This window comes from Macrotis lagotis, chromosome 1 (assembly GCF_037893015.1).
Source record: "Macrotis lagotis isolate mMagLag1 chromosome 1, bilby.v1.9.chrom.fasta, whole genome shotgun sequence".
NCBI classification, from domain to species: domain Eukaryota; kingdom Metazoa; phylum Chordata; class Mammalia; order Peramelemorphia; family Peramelidae; genus Macrotis; species Macrotis lagotis.
Genome location: NC_133658.1, coordinates 912,987,017 through 913,007,116, shown reverse-complemented (window position 1 = coordinate 913,007,116; position 20,100 = coordinate 912,987,017). Strand labels below are relative to the sequence as shown.

At 39.0% G+C, this 20,100-nt stretch overlaps 1 protein-coding gene across 2 annotated transcripts; it reads right to left on the bottom strand.

The window, feature by feature from the left end:
• Positions 1-1,564: 1,564 nt before the first annotated feature.
• Positions 1,565-19,847, bottom strand: LOC141509770 (uncharacterized). 2 transcript variants are annotated; one of them, XR_012474700.1, is made up of 6 exons: positions 19,794-19,847; positions 16,862-16,953; positions 12,373-12,499; positions 11,537-11,632; positions 2,240-8,804; positions 1,565-2,119 (listed from the first exon to the last, which is right to left on the bottom strand). XR_012474700.1 is itself a non-coding variant. In XM_074219556.1 (5 exons), the coding sequence occupies exons 2-5, from the start codon at positions 16,892-16,894 to the stop codon at positions 6,742-6,744; spliced, it is 2,319 nt and encodes a 772-aa protein (XP_074075657.1). In that variant the 5' UTR covers positions 16,895-16,953; positions 19,794-19,847; the 3' UTR covers positions 1,565-6,741. The 2 variants fall into 2 exon arrangements, 1 of the variants encoding a protein (XP_074075657.1); XM_074219556.1 differs by having other exon boundaries at positions 1,565-8,804.
• Between the last annotated feature and the right edge of the window lie 253 nt (positions 19,848-20,100).

The following is a 20,100-nucleotide window of genomic DNA, read 5'->3' as shown; positions in this document are numbered from 1 at the left end:
CTGTGAACTCATCCAACCCTTCTGGAGAGCTATTTGGAACTATGCCCAAAGGGCAACAAAAATGTGCATACCCTTTGACCCAGCAATACCACTACTGCGTCTATACCCTGAAGAGATGATGAAAAAAGGGTAAAAACATGACTTGTACAAAAATATTTATAGCAGCCCTGTTTGTGGTGGCAAAGAATTGGAAATCCAGTAAATGTCCTTCAATTGGGGAATGGCTTAGCAAACTGTGGTATGTGTAATGTCATGGAACACTATTGTTCTATTAGAAACCAGGAGGGACGGGAATTCAGGGAAACCTGGAGGGATTTGCATGAACTGAGGCTGAGTGAGATGAGCAGAACCAGAAAAGTACTGCATACCCTAACAGCAACATGGGAGTGATGGTCAACCTTGAGGGACTCGCTGATCCCATCAGTGCCACAATCGGGAGCAATTTTGGGTGTCTGCAAAGGAGAGTGCCATCTGTATCCAGATAAGGAGCTGTGGAGTTTGAACAAAGTGCAAGGACTATTCCTTTTAATTTAGAAAAAAAAAACAGATATCTTATAGTCTGATCTTGTTACCTCTTAGACTTCTTGTCTCTTCAAGGATATGACTTCTCTCTCATCACACCCAATTTGGATCAAGGTACAACATGGAAACAAAGTAAAGACTGACAGAGTGCTTTCCGTGGGTGGGTGGGGGAAGCAAGATTGGGGGGAAAATTGTAAAACTCAAATAATATCTTTAATAAAAATAAATTTAAAAAAGACTCCTTTTCCTGAATTCAAATATTTTTTTAGCTGAGTGACTGTGGGCAAGTCACTTCACCCTGTTTGCCTCACTTTCCTCATCTGTAAAATGAGCTGGAGAAGGAAATGGCAAACCACTCCAGTACCTTTGCCAACAGAACCCCAAATAGGGTCACAAAGAAACAGACACAACTAAAGAACAACTCAACAGTAACAATGGAACCAAAAGGGAGACACTTTTTATTGCCCTTGCAGTAGATGCATTCCTACAGGTGCCCATACCTTCATTCTTCCTCCAATATTCTCCCTAAAGCGAGGTGCCCACAAGTGCACCAGTAGATCACCTCTGAGCTGATGTGCTCACCTTAGGAACACCTAGCAGGCTGGTTCCTGCAGGTAGGGATGCATTGGCCTTTTTGAGTCTCACATCACATGGTTCATTTCTAAAAGCACTGGCTTCCCAGAATAGCTGTGGGGATTCAATGAGGTCATATTTGTCCAAGGCTATGCAAACCTTAAAGCTGTATGGAATGTAAGCTGCTGCCCCTACTGCTGCTAGTGAAGAGTGTTTCATTAATTATGAACATGATAATCCCCTTCAGGGACTCATCCAGTCCCTCATGCTCACCATTTCAACTCCTTTGAATAAGCTGGACCCTAGCACCTTCCTCCGCATGTTTCTTAGCTTCTCTAACTCAGTCCATGTGCTCCTTCCGTGGGGAGGTCTTCCGGATGCTTTTCAGGGCCAGTGCTCCTTCCCCACTCCTGACCCCATTAACTCAAATTGACCTGGTAAATCTTTGCTATACACTTTGATGCATACGTGTTGTTCCACCCAGTGGAACATAAGTTCTATCCTATAATGACCAAGCTTTTGCACTAATTGAGGCAAAAGCTATAGGATTTGAACTGTCAACCAAACTGGAACTGGTCTTTAAGCTGTGGGTGCTGGAAGCCAAACAAAGCAGGCTAGAGATGGGAAAGTCAAAAATCAAACAAAAAGTTTAATTTCAGAGTGAGGAAAACAGTTTTGCAAACCATCCTGAGGAGGGCTTGTGGAAGGCATGGGTAGGGATTTTAAACATGAAAAATCAGCAAAAAAAAAAAAGTGGTACCTAACAACTGTGGGCAAGTCACATGGTAGGTCCAATAGTGTAGCTCTTTGGGGGATAATACAGGCAAGAAAGTTCTGTGCTAACAAAAATCACTGAGCCTTATGATTGTCTCAAGTTTAAATTGAGCGGGTACAGAACCAGAGTTAGTGTGGCAGTAACACTAGTGAAACACCTAAGTTCACTCAGCAGTTGTATGCGCGGAATTGTTCAGTATCAGATGTGATTCATCATTTCCTGTAGTTACAGCTCTTTGGTCAGGACTACCTAGGAAATAGGAGTGAATATAAAGCACAATTCTGGCAATGTGCTGCTGTGATTGAGAACCTCCAAAGGGTGAGCACAAAGTATTGTTATTACACCAAGTGCAGGGCATGATTTGCTTACCTGGTCTTATCTCTGGAAAAGAGGATGTCTCCTGATGTCTTGACATCTAAGGTGGTAGCATTACAAATAGAGGAAAAAGGTTCCAATGCAAATACTTCGATTATGAACCTAGAAGATTGGAAGAATGGGGATACCTTCAAGGAAAAGAAAAGTCTCAGAGAAGAATTTGTCTGGAGTATAAGAGGTTAAAGATAATGAGATCAATTTTAGATACTTTGCATCCAGTTTGAAATATCCAATAGGGAATGAATGCTGCAGGACAGAAACTCAAGAGTCGAAACTGTGACCAAATATAAAGATTTGTATTGGGAGGCTAGGGGGTGCAGTGGATAGAGCACCAGCCTTGGAGTCAGGAGTACCTGGGTTCAAATTTGGACTCAGACACTTAATAATTACCTAGCCGTGTGGCCTTGGGCAAGCCACTTAACCCCACTGCCTTGAAAAATCTAAAAAAAAAAAGATTTTTGAGCTATGTACATAGAGATCTTAGGTAATGGGAAACACCAAGGTTATCAAGTGAAGAGTGTAAAGAGGATTTTGAGCAGATCCTTGGGAAATATCCAAACTGATGAGGTAGCAAAGGACACTGAGGACTTGTTAGACTGGAGGAGAACCACAAAAACTCAGAGGAAGATGGTCAACAGTGTCAAAAGACTACTAAATTTACAAAAAGAAAATGAAAAACCATTAATAACTTTTTTGGAGATTAATTTCATCTCAGGGATGAGTAGAGGTCAGATTACAAATAGACAATCTTTTCTTCTACAAAATTTTCCTGTTGAAGAATTTCCTACCTTTTAAAGTAACCCATAGTTCACTTGGATCATTTTCCTTCTTTCTTTCTTTCATTACTTCCAGTTGTCAAGATTCATCAGCTATCAAGGTTAATTGTTCAACCCTGGACAGATAAGTGACTCGCAGACCTATTATAGCCAACCTCAGCCCCACTCTGGAATTTCAGTCCCCTATCACCAATTGTCTAGTGGACATTGCAATTTGGTTGTCCTTTTGAGATTTCAAATTCAACACATTCAAAAGTGAATTCATCATCTTTATCAGGAAACTTTCCAATTTCTAGAGGGCATAGTCAAAATTATTATTCAGGTATATAATCTTATCAATTTCTACTTCTCATTTTTCTCCACATCCCCAATAATTTGATAAATCTTGTTAATTCTACTTCCACCACTTTTCTCACATTCATACCCTCAGAAATGTGTAATGCTCAACAACCGATTCTTCAAGTGAGGCAAAGATACTCTAAATACATATCTAATTTAAACTGCATTATTAACATTTGCTCCATGACTTTCTTAAGTTTAGATCAGGAATCAACCTACTACCCCGTTTTTATATATCCAGTGAGCTAAGAATTCTTTTTATCTTCTTAAAGTCTGTTTTCTTTTAAACTGTAAATAAGCACTCTATAGATTTGGCCCTTGGCAGCACTCTACTGACCTCTGGTCTAGATAATCAACAAAATAATAAATCAAGTCCTGAATTGTAGTATTTGTCAATTAATAAGGTAAGAATGCTTAGCACTAAAAACTAAATTTTCATGCCATTCCCAGATGTCTCCTGCACATCTTACTGTGATATCCTCCTTTCTACTCATAGGAGTATACTGACATACTCATATGGCCAAGAGCTGACTTCAGGCTCTTATCATTTCTCACCTGGAATATCACAGTAGACTCCCACTGGTCCCTCTATATCCATTTGCTATTCTGAAAGCCGACTCAAGTCACTCCTCTCTAGGACCAAATTAAAAACCCCTCTAATTGGCATTTAAAGTTCTATTATTTGGCTCTTGACAACCCAAAAATGGAGTTAATCTCACAAAAGGTAGACTAGATTTACAAACATATTAGACTCCAACTTACAAATCAAAAGAGAATGAAACTAAGCTAGAGGATTAAAACAATTTACATTAAAACAACTTACACTAACCATGGTCAGTGAATAGTGAAGTCTAAAACTGCTTGGTCAATTAAGTAGCAACCTTGACGATTCACTGCTGCCTATTCTTCCCTTGCTTATGGTTGGTAAAAGGAAAAACCATTGTCTTGAGAGCAGTTCCATTAATATGTATAGTATATTTAGCTGCCTATGAAGGACCCTATTGCAAGCCCATTTCTGGTGGCTACCAGCCTCGAGATTAGTTGAAGTAGTCTTAGGAATTATTCTAAAATACCAAAAATCCTAGAAAGGAATATTAAGATACTCTGCAAACCTGCTGGGTCCCCCTTCTGGATTCTTTATCACTATGTCTATGTAGTTGTTCCAGAGACACTTTCACCTCTTACCAACTTTACCTGAGGCTGGAGATTGCTCTGAATCACCTTGACCTGAAATATTAAATTTGTTACAGTCCTTTAGTCATCAGCCAAATAATCTCCCAGGTTTTCCAATTAATCTTACTACTTGGTATGAAATCTATGAGTGGTATGCATCTTTGGATGACTATTTTTTTTAATAAGAAAATTGATAAAAGAGGGCTGATAGGGAGGTGCTCCTTATAAAAAAAAGCCTATTATATACATACATATATATATATATATATAATATATAACATATATATGTAAATTCAAGAAGTCACAACTGTAATTTCACAAAAGGATACAGAGGTCATTTTTAAAGTAAGATATTTATTAATAGAGCCCTGAACTTACTAATAAAGGGGTCTCTGACCTCCTCCATTTGAGTCAGAAGCCCTAGAGTCATCAACTTATTAGTCAGGCTAGCAGTAGTCAGTATGTTGAGTTGATGGCACCTCTCAATAACCAAAGACCGAAAGTGAGGGTAGAGAGGGCCTTTTAAACTTCAGAGTGTCTTCCTTCTCCTTGGTCTTACAGTACATCATCTGGGCATCATTGGTGCAGCCAGGTTTGTAGTGGCTATAGGGCGGGTTCACCTTCCTGAGTTCAACTCTGGTCTCAGACATTTACTAGCACTGTGAACCGAGGCACACTTTACCCTTTAGGCTTCAATTTTCTACTCTATAAAATGACCTAGAGAAAACCACAAATAGAATCAGAAAGAGATAAATATGATTGGAAAAAAGACTGAACAACATATCATTTGGACTGCCCCTGGAAAAGGCAAAGCAATCACTACTGGATATTTAAATGATGAAGTGGGTTAATATTTCTAGGTTCCCATGGATTACTTCCTAAATAAGGGAGAACTGAAGACAGGTCCAAACTTTAGGTGACAGAACAGGTTGGAGCTAGGGAAAATGGGATGACTTAAAGATGTAGCTGATTACATACCTCTATGGAACTTCAAGAATGTTATATGACCCAGTTGCCTTTGGCAATCCTGGCTAGAAAATTCGAAATCATCTCAATCAAGTCTCTCCTGCATTTCCTTTGCTATAGGAGACCAGGGTACCCCAAATCTTGATTAGGAAATTTAAGGGCACCAGTCATCCCATGAGAAGATCCTTAGCTCAAATTGGCTTTTGTTTGAGAGTTATAAAAAAAAAAAAGCAAGTGGTCCAAAAGAAAAAGGGTCCAGCCCAGGCTGATAAATGAGCAGATAATGATTAATTGGAGGCTGGCGATGTTCTCCTACCTAATCAAGCCCTCCAGAAACTCCCTATCCTTGAGAAATGGGGTCTGTCAAAAATCAGCAAAAGGATGGATCACACAGAAACACTGATTATTCACAACATTAATTTCTCTCAAAGTAGAAGGGCAGGGGTGGCTAGGTGGTGCAGTGGATAAAGCACCGGCCCTGGAGTCAGGAGTACCTGGGTTCAAATCTGGTCTCAGACACTTAATAATTACCTAGCTGTGTGGCCTTGGGCAAGCCACTTAACCCCATTTGCCTTAAAAAAAAATAAAGAAACAAAAAAAGTAGAAGGGCAAACATGGTGAATATTTAGGTAAAGAGTAGAAGGTAAAAACAAACAATTTTTATCATCTGAATGCATGACAATGTATTTAAAAAGTAAAAGCAAAAAAACAAGATCCTGTTGAGGGCTTTCCCATATTCATTCTGGAAGAATTCTCTCAATTATGAATTCTGGTGCTTCCCAAGAACTGAGATATAATTAAAGGAAGGTTTTTCCCATATCAATTACAATTACAGGGTTCTCTTCTGTGAATTCTCTGGTGTTTCCTAAAGATTGACTGTTGAAGGATTTCACATTCATTACATTTAGATGATCCCTCTGTAATTGGAGCTCTCTGTATTAGAGTATGGTGATCCCTCTGCCTGAAGATTTTTTACTGTATTCATTATTTTTATAAGGTTTTGCTGCAGCATGAATACCCTGATGTAGAACAAAGTAAAGCTTTCCTACATTCAGAATACACAAACTGTATCTATCGTATGAATTTTATGTTAAGTTCTCTTGTCTGGTTTTAGACTCTACATTTAGTCTATTTGAAGGATTTCTCTCCAGTATGAATTCTCTGATATCACCACTGTTGTGAGGTATGGCTCACATATGGGGTATGTGAAGTTTTCCTACATTCATGAGAGATGAAGGTTTTCTATCCAATATGAGTTTTCTGATGTACAGTAAGCTTTCCTCTGAGGGTAAAGGCTTTCCCACATTGAGAACATTCAAAAGGTTTCTCTCCAGTATGAATTCTTTGATGTATAGAAAGAGACCTATTTTGGCGGAATGTTTTCCCACAATCAGTACATTTGAAAGGTTTCTCTCCAGTATGAATTCCCTGATGTATAACAAGATTTGAACGGTGGCAGAAAGTTTTGCCACACTGAGTACATTCAAAAGGTTTCTCTCCAGTATGAATTCTCTGATGTACAATAAGATATCTCTTGAGGGCAAACGTTTTCCCACATTCAGTACATTCAAAAGGCTTCTCTCCAGTATGAATTGTCTGATGTCGAATAAGAGATGAATTTAGGCTGAAAGCCTTCCCACACTGTGTACATTTAAAAGCTTTCTCTGTAATATGAATTTTTTTATGCTGAATCAAACCCGACTTATGCCTGAAAGCTTTCTTACACTGAGTACATTCGAAAGGTTTCTCTCCAGTGTGAATCATCTGATGAATATTAAGATAGCTCTGTTTGAAGATTTTGCCACACTCCTTACATTCTACATCTGTTTCATCAGTATCATTTCTCTCTGGTATTGTAAGAAATTTCTCGTAGACAAATGTTTCTACACTTTTAGAATGTTCCAAAGTTTTCTTTCTAATATGAATTCTCTCATGATTATTAAGGCTGTACCTGGTAGTAAAGCTTTTACCACATTCATTACAGATAAAGGGTCTCACTCGAATATGAATTCTCTGATGCTTGCTAAGCAATGGTTTACTGCTGAAAGTTTTTCCACATTCAGTACATTTAAAAGGCTTCTCTCCACTATGGATCCTCTGATGGTCATTAAGTGGTCCTTTGTGGATAAAGGCTTTCCCACAGTCAGTGCATTTGTATGGTTTTTCTCCAGTATGAATCTTCCGATGAATAGTAAGTGACGCTCTCTGATTAAAAGCTTTTCCACATTCAGTACATTTAAAAAGCTTCTCCCCACTATGAATTCTCTGATGGTCAGTAAGATAGCCTTTCCAGCTAAAAGTTTTCCCACATTCATTACACTTATAGGGTTTTTCTCCAGTGTGAATTCTCTGATGATTCCTAAGGAAAGAGTTATAACTGAAGGCTTTCCCACAGTCAGTGCATTTGTATGGTTTTTCCCCAGTATGAATCTTCCAATGAATAGTAAGTGATGCCCTCTGATTAAAAGCTTTTCCGCATTCAGAACATTTAAAAAGCTTCTCCCCACTATGAATTCTCTGATGGTCAGTAAGATAGCCCTTCCAGCTAAAAGTTTTCCCACATTCATTACACTTATAGGGTTTCTCTCTGCTATGAATTCTCTGATGATTCCTGAGGAAAGAGTTATAAATGAAGGCTTTTCCACAGTCATTACATATATAGGGTTTTTTCCTCTTCTGAGAATGAATTTTCTGATGTACATAAATAGAGCGCTTCAGCTTAAAGGTTTTGCCACATTCATTACATTTATAGGGTTTCTCTCTTGTATGGATTCTCAGGTGGTTTTTAAGGACTGACTTGTTAGTGAATGATTTCCCACATTCAATACATTCATATGATCTCTGTGCAATTGGTGTGCTATTAATCTGAATAAGATCTGGGCTGTAAGTGAAGGGCTTCCTGCATTTAGTACACTTACAAATAGAAGAGTGAATTCTATTATCTTTATGTAGGTTTGAAAATTCTTTGAAGTTATCAAGTGTATCATGTTTCTGGAGAATTTTTCCTGTTGGAACTTTCTGTGATGAAACAATGAATGATGTGAGACTAAACCTCCCACCAAATGTATTATATTCATGAACATTTAACTCATTATTAGTTTCTCTATGAATTCTTGTTACTTCCTTGGATTGTCTATTCAAGCTGTCCATCTGCTTCTCTGACCTGACATCACATTCCCATGCTCCTTTCACTTTGGAAGTAAAGGGATCATTGTTGGTGATTCTGTCCTTAGAGGATGCTCTCAGAGAAATGTCCTGATTTGGAGAGTGCAAAGTTTCACGCCTTGTTTTCAGAGTAATGGAATCTGAGGGGAGAAAAGAACAAACAAAATTCATTGTTTTCTGTGTTGTAAGAAACAAAATTGCTTTTTATTGTTTTTAATTCTGAATCCTCATGAGCAAAAATGACAATCAAAGAATCAATACTGTTAAGTGGGACCAAAAGACCAAGACATAAGGAAATAGGAAAAGATTTGACAGGAGTCATAACATTTACAGACTTAGGGGAAAATGCTCAAATGTGTGTGTGTGGGGGGAAGAGAAATAAGGAGATTGTGAAACAATTGAATATGAAGCCTAATACCAGTCTCTGTCAATCTGATACCAATCGAATAATACACACTTTGGGAGATTCAAGAAGAGAAAAAGGCTGATTTCTAAGGCTCAGTAAGGGTTAAATATGAGCAAATTTCTTAGCGTATCAATTGGACAAGCATGTGACCTATGATTTGACTGGCAAAGGGAATTCCTGAGGGAAGGAAAGGCTAATAATGTATGTCAACCTCTTCCCTACAAATTATAGCCCTAGAAAATTCAGATCACTGTGAGGTTAACTAACTTAACTGGGATCAATCACCCAGCTGAGAGACCAAACTTCTTCATTTCTTTTAAATCAGATGAGGTAAAAACACATACCACAGCTCACACTTCTAAAGATTACACCGAAATGTCTTAGTAGTTTTGTTTTTATTAGCTTAAAGTTTATAATGTATATCACTTAAATCCTTTAATTTGAATTCACAACTATTAAGTATTATTTAACCATTATTAATGGGGGGAAACTGAGGGTCATAGAGACAGAGTGACTTGGCCATAACAATACATCTCATAAATCTGAAGAGATTTGAACCCAGTAGAGATTTGAACTCAAGACCAATATTCTAAGTACTAGCCTTGCACATCTCTCTAAGGAAGCTGCATGCATCAAGTAGTCTGATTTAAAAAAAGAAATGGAAAGTGTCTTACACTACCACTGAAGGCAAGATAACAGCTCACAGTTTAGGATCTACAGAGTGATGTCCCCTAGAGACCTAATTCAAAGTGTTTCAGTTAACAGATCGATATCAGTCTATCAGGAATTTCCCTTGTGTTGTGCCTCAGGTTCTATAACTGTGTTGTTTACTTTCTTATTCAACACTTTTAATGAAAACCCGGAAGGCATAATTAGTGTTGTCTCCAGATGTAAAGATTTCAAAAAATAATGACTTTGAACCTTCAAGAAACATTCCAAGAGGGTAGATGGGGATGTTGGGGAAAAAAAATTCCTGCACTGGGGAGGAGGTTGTACTAATAATTTCTAAGGGCCCTAGAGTCTATGACTTTAAGTCTTTCATCACAACATAAAATCAGAGGAAGATCAGAACAACAAATTGAAAAGACAATGAGGTTGATTAGCCCTCCATCTTTCCTACCCTCACATCTTCTATTGGCTCACATGCAATGGGCTGCTCTCCCAACTGATCTCTGACATTTCAGTACTGCACATCCCTTCTTATTTGAAAATAGGGATGATGTTATACTACCTGGCTGCTAATAGGAAAAAGAATAGGTCCTCCTTTTAAGAGAAGCTTCACAATGAACTGGAAATAGAGGGAATGCCTATCAATTGGGGAATGGTTAAACAGTTGTGATATATAAATGTAAGGGAATAATACTGTGATATAAAAAATGATGACCTGGCAGATTTCAGAAAAACCTGCCAAGACTTACAAGAAATGATGCTGAGTGACAGGAGCAGGACACTGCAACATTGTGAGATGATGAACTATGACCAGACATTACTCTTCTCAGAAATACAATAATCCAAGATAATTCCAAAAGACTCTTGATGGGAAATGCTATCTAAACCTAGAGAAAGAACTATGGTATCTAAATGAATTTATCATGTTTTTTTTCCCTTTTGTTCTGTTTCTTCTTTTACATTATGGCTAATGTGGAAATATATTCAATATGATTCTAAATATATATGCTATATCAGATTACTTTTCATCTTGGAGAGGAGAAAAAGAGGAAGGGAGGGAGAAAAATGTCAAATTCAGCATCTTAGAAAAAATGAATATTTAAGACTATCTTCATATATAATGGTAAGAAATAAAATACTATTTATAGAAAGAAAAAAGAGAGAATCTCATAAAGACTTCAATTATTGGGTGAAAATAAAAAAGTAGAATTGACCCACAGTTGTGTATTAAAGAGGAAACCAGGAGATATATATATATATATATACATATATATATATTATATATATATAGTGGAGTAGATAAGGAGAAACTTGAGATCTGAACCCAGGTTGTCTTCATCATCTCACACCTGAGATGTCATAATGAGTAATCCTACTAAGTAACCTTGCCCATGTCTAATCTTCCTTCCAGTTGACACTGCAAGCACTTACTTTTCTCTTATATTAACTTCAACATATTATTCATTTCCCTGATTGGAGATGGTAAATTTCTTTCCAACAGGCCCCAAACTAAAAGATCACAAAATTATTCTGTGAGGCATTCAAAGGTTCCCACAATCAGCCCCCATGTTAACCAGGTTTACCTTGCAGAAAACTTCTAGGGAATAGCTTTCTTATAAGATTAAAAAAAAATGAAGACATATGGAAACATTTCTCGTATTTAGTAGTCTCAGACTTTTCTTCTTGACCAACCTAAGCTGTTTTGAGAAGGAATTCTTTCCATTTCAAAGATATTTAACTGAGCAGCTACATTACTGTTTATAACAAATCTAATCACTCTGATCTTCACATACCCACCTGGACAAAAGACTTGTGGGATTTCTGTCTCTGATATCCAGGGTTCTTCCCCTCGTTCCAACTGGGATATTACATGTGGTTTAAAAACTGGCAATCCTGAAAACATGAAAAGACATGGAAAATGTCAAGAACATGGATCCAATTAAGAATTCCAAGCATCACAAATTCAAAGTTGAAAAGGACAACAGAGATCATCTAATCTACATCATAATCCCATACACAATATAACCAATTTAAGAGGGATTTCTACACACACAGAACTTTCAATCAATTAGTACTGATCACTTGGATTTATTTTTACTTGATTATAGGATTAAACTCCTTTCTTTAGAAAAAGTTAACCCTAATAGCTACGTCAAACTAACACAGATACCACTTCTTTTCACGAAATCCTCATCCTTATTTCTTCCATGAAAAGAGATAGTGGGAGAAACTTCAAAGTGGAGTACAAAGCAACTCAAAAAGAAAATTAGCTCATTTGAAAAACGTTTTGCTAAAAATATGGGAACCTTTCATGTCTTCAACTTGCCTCATCTGAGAATTTAGGGTAGAATCTTTGATATGAGGGAAGAGGACAAGAAAGTGTACTTTCATGGATACACAAAGCTATTGTCAAAAGAAAAGCCTATCACTTGAAAACAGTGAATAGGAAATCTTTAGTTTTGAATGACTGAACAAGTGCCCATATTGTATCTATTTCTCAATATTCCTGAGCAGCAAGCTCAGCAGTAGTTAAGCACCAAGTTAAGTATTACAGACCTGCCACAATTCCAAACAAAAGCTAATTCAAAGACACAATAGACAGATTTTTAATTACAAAGCAAAGTTGTCCTTACGCAAGGAAACAAGGTTCTTATAGTTCTCCAGCATCACATCCCTATACAGGTCCCTCTGTGCTGGGTCCAGTTGTTTCCATTCTTCTTCAGTAAAGTCCACAGCCACATCCTTGAATGTTATTGATTCCTGAAATAGTAAAACAGATACTGCTTCTCCTTCTATTTATACAGAACAAGAGGGGAGAAATGAAGGGAGCAGAAGGTAAAGGAATTGGTTCTCACAGTGCTGAGGCTTTCAGTGTTTTATCACTTATTTGTTGAGAAGCCCTTTACTATATGCATGATTTTAGGCTAGACAGGAGAGCAGATAGACCTTTGTATAATATTACTTAAGTTCACCTACAGTAAGGGATTTTCGTTTTTGGGGGGTGGGGGGGTAGGTTTCAAGGCAATGGGGTTAAGTGACTTGCCCAAGGTCAGACTGCTAGGTAATTATTAAGTGTCTGAGCCTGGATTTGAACTCAGGTCTTTCTGACTCCAGGGTTGGTGCTCTAACCACTGTGTCACCTAGCTGTCCTGGATTTCCTTATTCCTTTGTTGTCACGGGCCCTTCTGGCTAGTTTTTGGAACCTAGGGATGTCATAGGGTGAAAATCATGTCTTTAAATAATTGAAGGAAATGCTAACTTTCAGGTAGGGGTTAGCACACATAAAGAAGTAGGATTTTTCTGATCCAAGTTCACAGATTCCTTGAAATATATCCATAGATGTCTTAGGGAACTGTTAACCCCAAGTCAACAACCCCTTACTATCATCAGATAGTACCTACTCATGCAGAAGACAACCCATCCAGCAACTGAAGACTCAGTTTGAGAGTTCAAGGTTTGCTTGAAGACCCAGAAACACTCATCCCAGACAGACATGGATCAATGTGAGAATGAATGTAAAGTGATCGCAAACCCAGAATTGTTAGAGAAGTATTGTCTAAAACTAATACTGTTAGTACTATTACAAGGAAGAAATTTCTTTTGCTATCATTATCCCATCTCACCTCTCAAAATCTATAACTCTCCTTTTCCCAAATAAAAGAATATGGTTGTAAAATAGAATCACTTACAAAGTGGAATAAAATATAATATATAGGGCAGAACAACTGAATTGAATATACAGTACCAAATTCAAAGACAAAGGGATATGACTTAAGCAGTTACAGGACAAAATCAATTAAATGGAAAGAAGAATAAGGAAGGACAGATTTGATCTTAATCTTATATCTATTTTCCAAAGTTCAGTTCAAAAGCCTTCTTTCTTGGCTAGCTTTTTGTTAGACTTGATCAGTAACTCTTTAAGTTTCCTGTTCTAGTTCTCCTAGTAATTTGAGTGGTTTCTCCTTTCAGTCCTTAGAAGCTGATAGACCAGGGTTAGAATCTTCTACCTTGATGGTAGCATGTCTTTAAGTTTGAATTTTGGTCTATAAAAGCAAAGACTATTCAGTGAAATGATGCCAGTTCCCTTTTCATAGTATCAAGTCCAACCTCAATATACATCCTGAGCAGAAGGATGAGAAAGCGTGCCTCCAGAATGCTGAAAAGGCACTCTCCTTTCTTCCATGCAAGCCATGATTCAGTTATACTGGCCTACAAAGACACACAATTACAGACACAGACATACTCACTCACTCTCTCTCTCTCTCTCTCTCTCTCTCTCTCTCTCTCTCTCTCTCTCTCTCTCTCACACACACACACACACACACACACACACACACACTATCCCATCTCTCAACTCTCTGGCTCTGAACTGGCTATTCCTCCAAGCCTAAAGAGCTCGCCCTCCTCCCCTTTGCTTCCCAAGTCTCCTCTCTTCTTCCAGTCCTACCTGGCTATTCTGTCTTCCCTGGGAGACTAGGCTCCCCCTGAGTTTCTTTGTTGTGTGTGGTTATTTATTCACATTAGAATGGGAGTTTCTTACTGTCAGGGACTGTTTCTTTTGGCCTAGCTTTGTAAGCTTTAATTACTGTTTGCCAGAAGCATCCAGGAGCATTTGTTTCTAAGCAACAGTCATGTTCTTTTCCTTATCATTCACAGTCCAGTTATTGGTGACTTCAGATGCCTTTAAGTCTGTTTTTACATATTTAAGATTTGAGCCCTCAGCTAGCTTTCATTTTTCTCATGTAATCAACAGATTACACAGTCAACCCATTTCTACAGCATTTTCTTCTACATTGTGGGTAAAAGGAAGAGAGGACCCCAATGCTTTCTACTGTCTCCCAGAATAGCCTAGGGGAACCCTAAAATTTTTAGAAAGGAAATTTTATATATGTTGGTTGACATTTATACCTTATTTAGTTAAGTACTTTTGTTTTGTATTCATTTTACTAAGAATAATATGCTAGAGATGGAAGAAAAATGTAAACCTCAAAACCTTGCAAAAAATGATTGGGAAAAACTACTGCTGCATGTAGTTGGAAAAATAAATAAAGAAAATATTTTAACAAAGAATACACTAGGAGGGATAAGAACCAAACATTTAATAATCATCTTTTTTGATGTCTAAGGATGTTTAAAAGCTTTATTAAATGCTTTAGAGATTAGCTCAACTCTCTTAAGAAATAAGTTAAGAATGAATTGGGGCAAAGTAAAAGAATGAAACATTATGCAATGAAGAGGAGAAGGAAGAAGGACAATGAGGAAGAAGGGGAAAAAGGAGGATTTCCATCCCTATGTATTGTTTAAAACTGTGCAAATTCAAACAGATGTGATCATTTCTTTTTTTTAGGGTTTTTTTTTGCAAGGCAAATAGGGTTAAGTGGCTTGCCCAAGGCCACACAGCTAGGTAATTATTAAGTGTCTGAGACCAGATTTGAACCCAGGTACTCCTGACTCCAGGGCCGGTGCTTTATCCACTATGCCACCTAGCCACCTCAGATGTGATCATTTCAAGGGACTGATGATTCAAATTAATTAGGACCTCTCTATACATATATTTATGAAATGATGATGAAACAAAGTAGATCAATCACTTTTTTTTAAACAAAAGAAGTCTCATTGGGTCTAATTAGTTCTTCTTCTTCTGAGATCAGGTCAGACATTTCAACTCGGGGCTCTGTTTCTTCAGGTCCCAAGTGAGGAGATTAGGCCAGGTGATCTACTGCCCACTCCTGTTCTGTAATTACAACTTCTCAATTTGACATCCTCTGTCAGAAAAAGACCCTTTGGGACTTCAGAAAAGTCTGGAAAGACTTGCATGAACTGATGCTGAGTGAAGTGAGAAGAACCAGAAGAACATTGTACACCTTAACAGCAACACTGTATGAGGATCTGCTATGATGGACTTAGCTGTTCTCAGATGTACAGTGATCATAAACAATTCTAAAAGACTTGTGAGGGAAAATGCTAACCTAATCCAGAGAAAGAACTATGAAGCTTAAATGTAGATCAAAGCAGACTATTTTTACTTAAAAAATTTTTTTCATTCTTTTCTTTCTCATGGTTTTTCCTTTTTATTCAGATTCTTTTTTTTTTAATTTATTTTATTTTTTCCAATTACATGGAAAGAGTTTCCAACATTCATCTTTTTGTAAACTTTGGAGTTCTACAGTCTTTACATCCTTCCCTCCCCTCTCCCCATGACTACCCTGATAAAGTTATGCATGTACAATCATGTTAAACACATTTCTATATTGTTATATTATGAAAGAAGAATCAGAATGAAAGGGAAAATAAAAAGATAAAACAAATTTTAAAAAGTGAAAATAACATGTTTCTGACTGCATTCAGACAGTTTTTCCTTTAGATGTGGATGGCTTTTTCTATCACAAGACGTTTAGAATTTTCCTTGAAGTTTCCCTGAACTGTTAAGAGGAACTGAGTCTGTCAGAGTTGATCATCATATAGTCTTGCTGTTAAGGTTTGCAATGCTCTCCTGATTCTGCTCATTTCGTTTAGCATCAGTTCATGCAAGTGTTTCCAGACTTTTCTTAAATCCACTTGCTCAAGATTTCTTACCTGTTCTTCTTTCACAGCATATGTGCACATATAACCTGTATCAAATTATTTGCTATCTTAAGGGAAGCTGGGTAGCACAGTGGATGGAGCACTGGTCTTGGAGTCAGGAGGACAGGACTTTGAATTCAATTTCAGACATTTGATACCTCTTAGCTGTGCGACCTTGGGCAAGTCACTAAATCCTGATTGCTTCCCATCCAGGGTCATCTCCGGTTGTCCAGATTCATAGCCAGACTCTGGACCCAGATGGCTCTGGAGAAGAAAGTGAGGCTGGTGACTTAGCACAGCATCCCCTCAGTCAAATCTAATTATCACCTCCCAAGAATGAAGGACAAACATCATCACCAACAACATCATCATCATCACTTGCTATCTGAGGGGGGAGGGAAGGGTCGGAGAGAGAAAACTTTACAAAAATGAATATTGAAAACTATCTTTACACATATTTAGAAAAATAAGTTAATTAGTGAACATAAATTTTTTTTTAAAATGATAAAAAATAAAAATGAAATGAACCAGTATTTAGGAGAAAAAAATCTAACTCACCTGGCCTCTGTCTGACAGGAGATCAGAGGTCATTCCTTTTTCTTGCTCCGTCCCCCTTTCTTGGGGAAGAGAAGAATCTTGAGAAGGTAGAGCTGAGGGGAGAAAAGGTGCCATGAGGGAGACAAATCCCAATTACGTAGCTTTCACATTCAGCAGCATGGAAATCCCCAGACCACCTAGAGAGGTGATCCCCATGATTCCTACCCAAAGAAAGGTCAAAGAAACCTTCAGAGCAATCATGGCCCTTCAGGGAAAAATTAAGGGGATGCCTGCTACAGCCTAAGATCCTGCCACAGTCTCTGTGCTTATATCAGGACCCAAAAACTAGTCCTGAGATTTGAACTGGAGCTAAATGGATGTTCACAAATGTGCTCCCTGTATAATACATGACGTGACATTTCTCATGTAAGGAATAATAGTCATTTAATCATTAAAGTACTCCTGAAATAAGCATTATCCATAGCATTAAAGATGGGAAAGCACTTTTCAATATGATTTTGTAGGTACAATTATTATCCAGCCCCATGTTACAAATGAGGGAACTAAGGTAATCAGAGGGGAAGTGATTTCCCAGAAGTCACAAAACTAGGAGGTGACTAAGGCTGGAAATGAACATGGCTCAAGTCCAAAGTCATTGTTTAGTTTCCTCATTAAATGATAATCATCTAACTTGTGAGACCACAGGCTTCTCAAAAAATAATAGTACTGGGGCAGCTACGTAGTCCAAATGTATGAAGCACAGGTCCTGAAGTCAAGAGGATCTTTGTTCAAATGTGGCCTCAGATGTTACTACAGAGCAGTTACTTAACCCCAATTACTGCCCCCAAAAGCTAACCGTAATAATAGCCTGGAATTATATAGCACTTAATGAAAAAGCCTGAGAGACATAGTTCCTGGGTAATTTATAATCAGTTTCTTAATTAGACTAGTACATAATCAATAAATTGAGGTCAGAGGTTTTCTCAATAATCAAAAGATGATGCAAGGTGGTCTCTAAAGGTTTAAATCTCTTTGGAAAAGGACATATCCCTGAGGGTGAAAATCAGCTCTGATTGGTGAACAATCAATAATGAGAGAATGAATATTATAATGAGATGGCTTTTTCTAATGAATGATGATGGAACTTTAATCAAGTTAGCATTGTTCCAGGTCATTCTGCTTCCCTCAATCTATATAATTTATTCTCCAACCAGTACTACCTTAGTTGAATAATGGGCCACCAGAATTCACCTAGATTTTTTTTTTAGGTTTTTGCAAGGCAAATGGAGTTAAGTGGCTTGCCCAAGGCCACACAGCCAGATAATTATTAAGTGTCTGAGGCCGGATTTGAACCCAGGTACTCCTGACTCCAGGGCTGGTGCTTTATCCACTGCGCCATCTAGCTTCCCGATTCTTTTTTTTTAAATCAGAAAAATGTTCTACCAGTTGGGTGGGGTGATTGCCAAAATATTGAGAAGAGTCTCATTGTCAGCTCTGTCCTTCACAAGGGCTAGGCTTTGAATGAGGAAGTAAAAAGAGGGAAAAAAACTTTACTAATAACTAGCCTACTAATAATTGGTTATGAATCATCAAAAATCTTTTGGTCCTGTATATTAAACTGGCTATTACTGAAAAGACCTACATGAAATGATGCTGAGTGAAGTGAGCGTAACCTGGGGAACGCTGTACAATGACCATGGTTGCCTTAGCTCTTCAAAGCCATACAAAGAGGCAAGGCAATGTCAAAAACCTGGTGAGAGGATGTGGAATGAAGCACACTATTTTGGTTTCTTTTTACTTTCCCATGGTTTTTCCCTTTTGTTTTGATTCTTCTTTCACAACGTGATTAATGTGGAAATATGTTTAATGTGATTTCTTTCACACATATAACCTATATCAGATTGTTTGCTGTATTGGGGAGGGAAAGGGAGGAATAAAACTTTGGAACTCAAAGTCTTACAAAAATGAATGTTGAAAAGTATCTTTGCATCTAATTGCAAAAAAATTTAAATAATATTCAAATAAATTAAATTGCTTATTAACAAGAAAATGATCATTTTTTCTCAGCATTCCGCACTGTTAAGTGATTTTTCACAATCACCCTTGGAAATGAAATGATTTTATCATAATTACTGATTTTACAATGGAGGAACGGAGGCAACAGAGAGTCTGAGGCCAGAGTCCAAACTTCCAAGTTGGGGGCTCCATCTGTCAATCAGGTGAAAAACCCTGCACAAGATGCGAGTGAAGAGCGTTTTTCCCAATCCGAGGGCTTTTCAGAAGATGCATAAAAAGCAGGACTGACTACTCATGAGGCCCGGAAGGGTCACCGAGGGCTGACCAAGGAGGCTGTAGCAGTAGCTTCATTTGTTTTTGTTTTTGCAAGGCGGTGGGGTTAAGTGACTCGCCCAAGGCCACCCAGCGAGGTCATGATCAAGTGTCTGAGGCCGCATTTGAACTCGGGTCCTGCTGCCTCCAGGGCGGGGCTCTGCGCACGGCGCCCCCTGGCGGCCGCAGATGTAAGTCCCCGCGTCACCCGGCTGCCGGGCCCCTGGCTCGCTCCTCCCCTTCCCTGTCCACCTGACCAGCAGTGAATGATTGACAGACGCGGGGCTCCCGGCCTGGGCCGGCCCCTTCCGGAACACCGCCACCCTTCCGGAAGGGGCTGGGCCGGAGGCGGGACCAGGGAAGCACACTTCCGCTGAGACGCCGGAAGGGACCTGCGCAGGGAAGCGGGGCGCATGCGCACGCGCTCCCCCGGCACGCTCTCCTCTGCACACGCGCAGCCTCCGCCCCCTCACGCCACATTCAAGGCCTCCCGGCGTCCCCCCGAGGGGGCACACACACGCACGCACACACACAACACTCTCTGAGCCCACACCCAAGACGAGAAATTCGCCGGCCAGACGCCGCAGACTGCGCAGAAACCCCCACGCCCATCTCCGCCTCTCACCTGCGCAGCACAGCGGGCCCACGAACCGAGGCGGGAAACGGGGGAACTTCCGGCTTCCCCTTGAAACGCGCCTGCGCACGACGAAACCGAGACTCCCCGAAGCCCATTGGAGCCTGGCTGCGGTCCCGATGTCTTCTGGGAAATGCAGTCTTTTCTGCCCGACTAGGAGCCGGAGCCGCTGGTTCCCAGGACACCATTTCCCAGAGTGCAACGTGGCCTTTTTTTTCTGAACCTTGGACTGATACCCCCTGGGTGTGGGTGATTTCGCCCTTTTGGCTCTCCTGGTCCGTGGCCTTGGGCCTGCCAG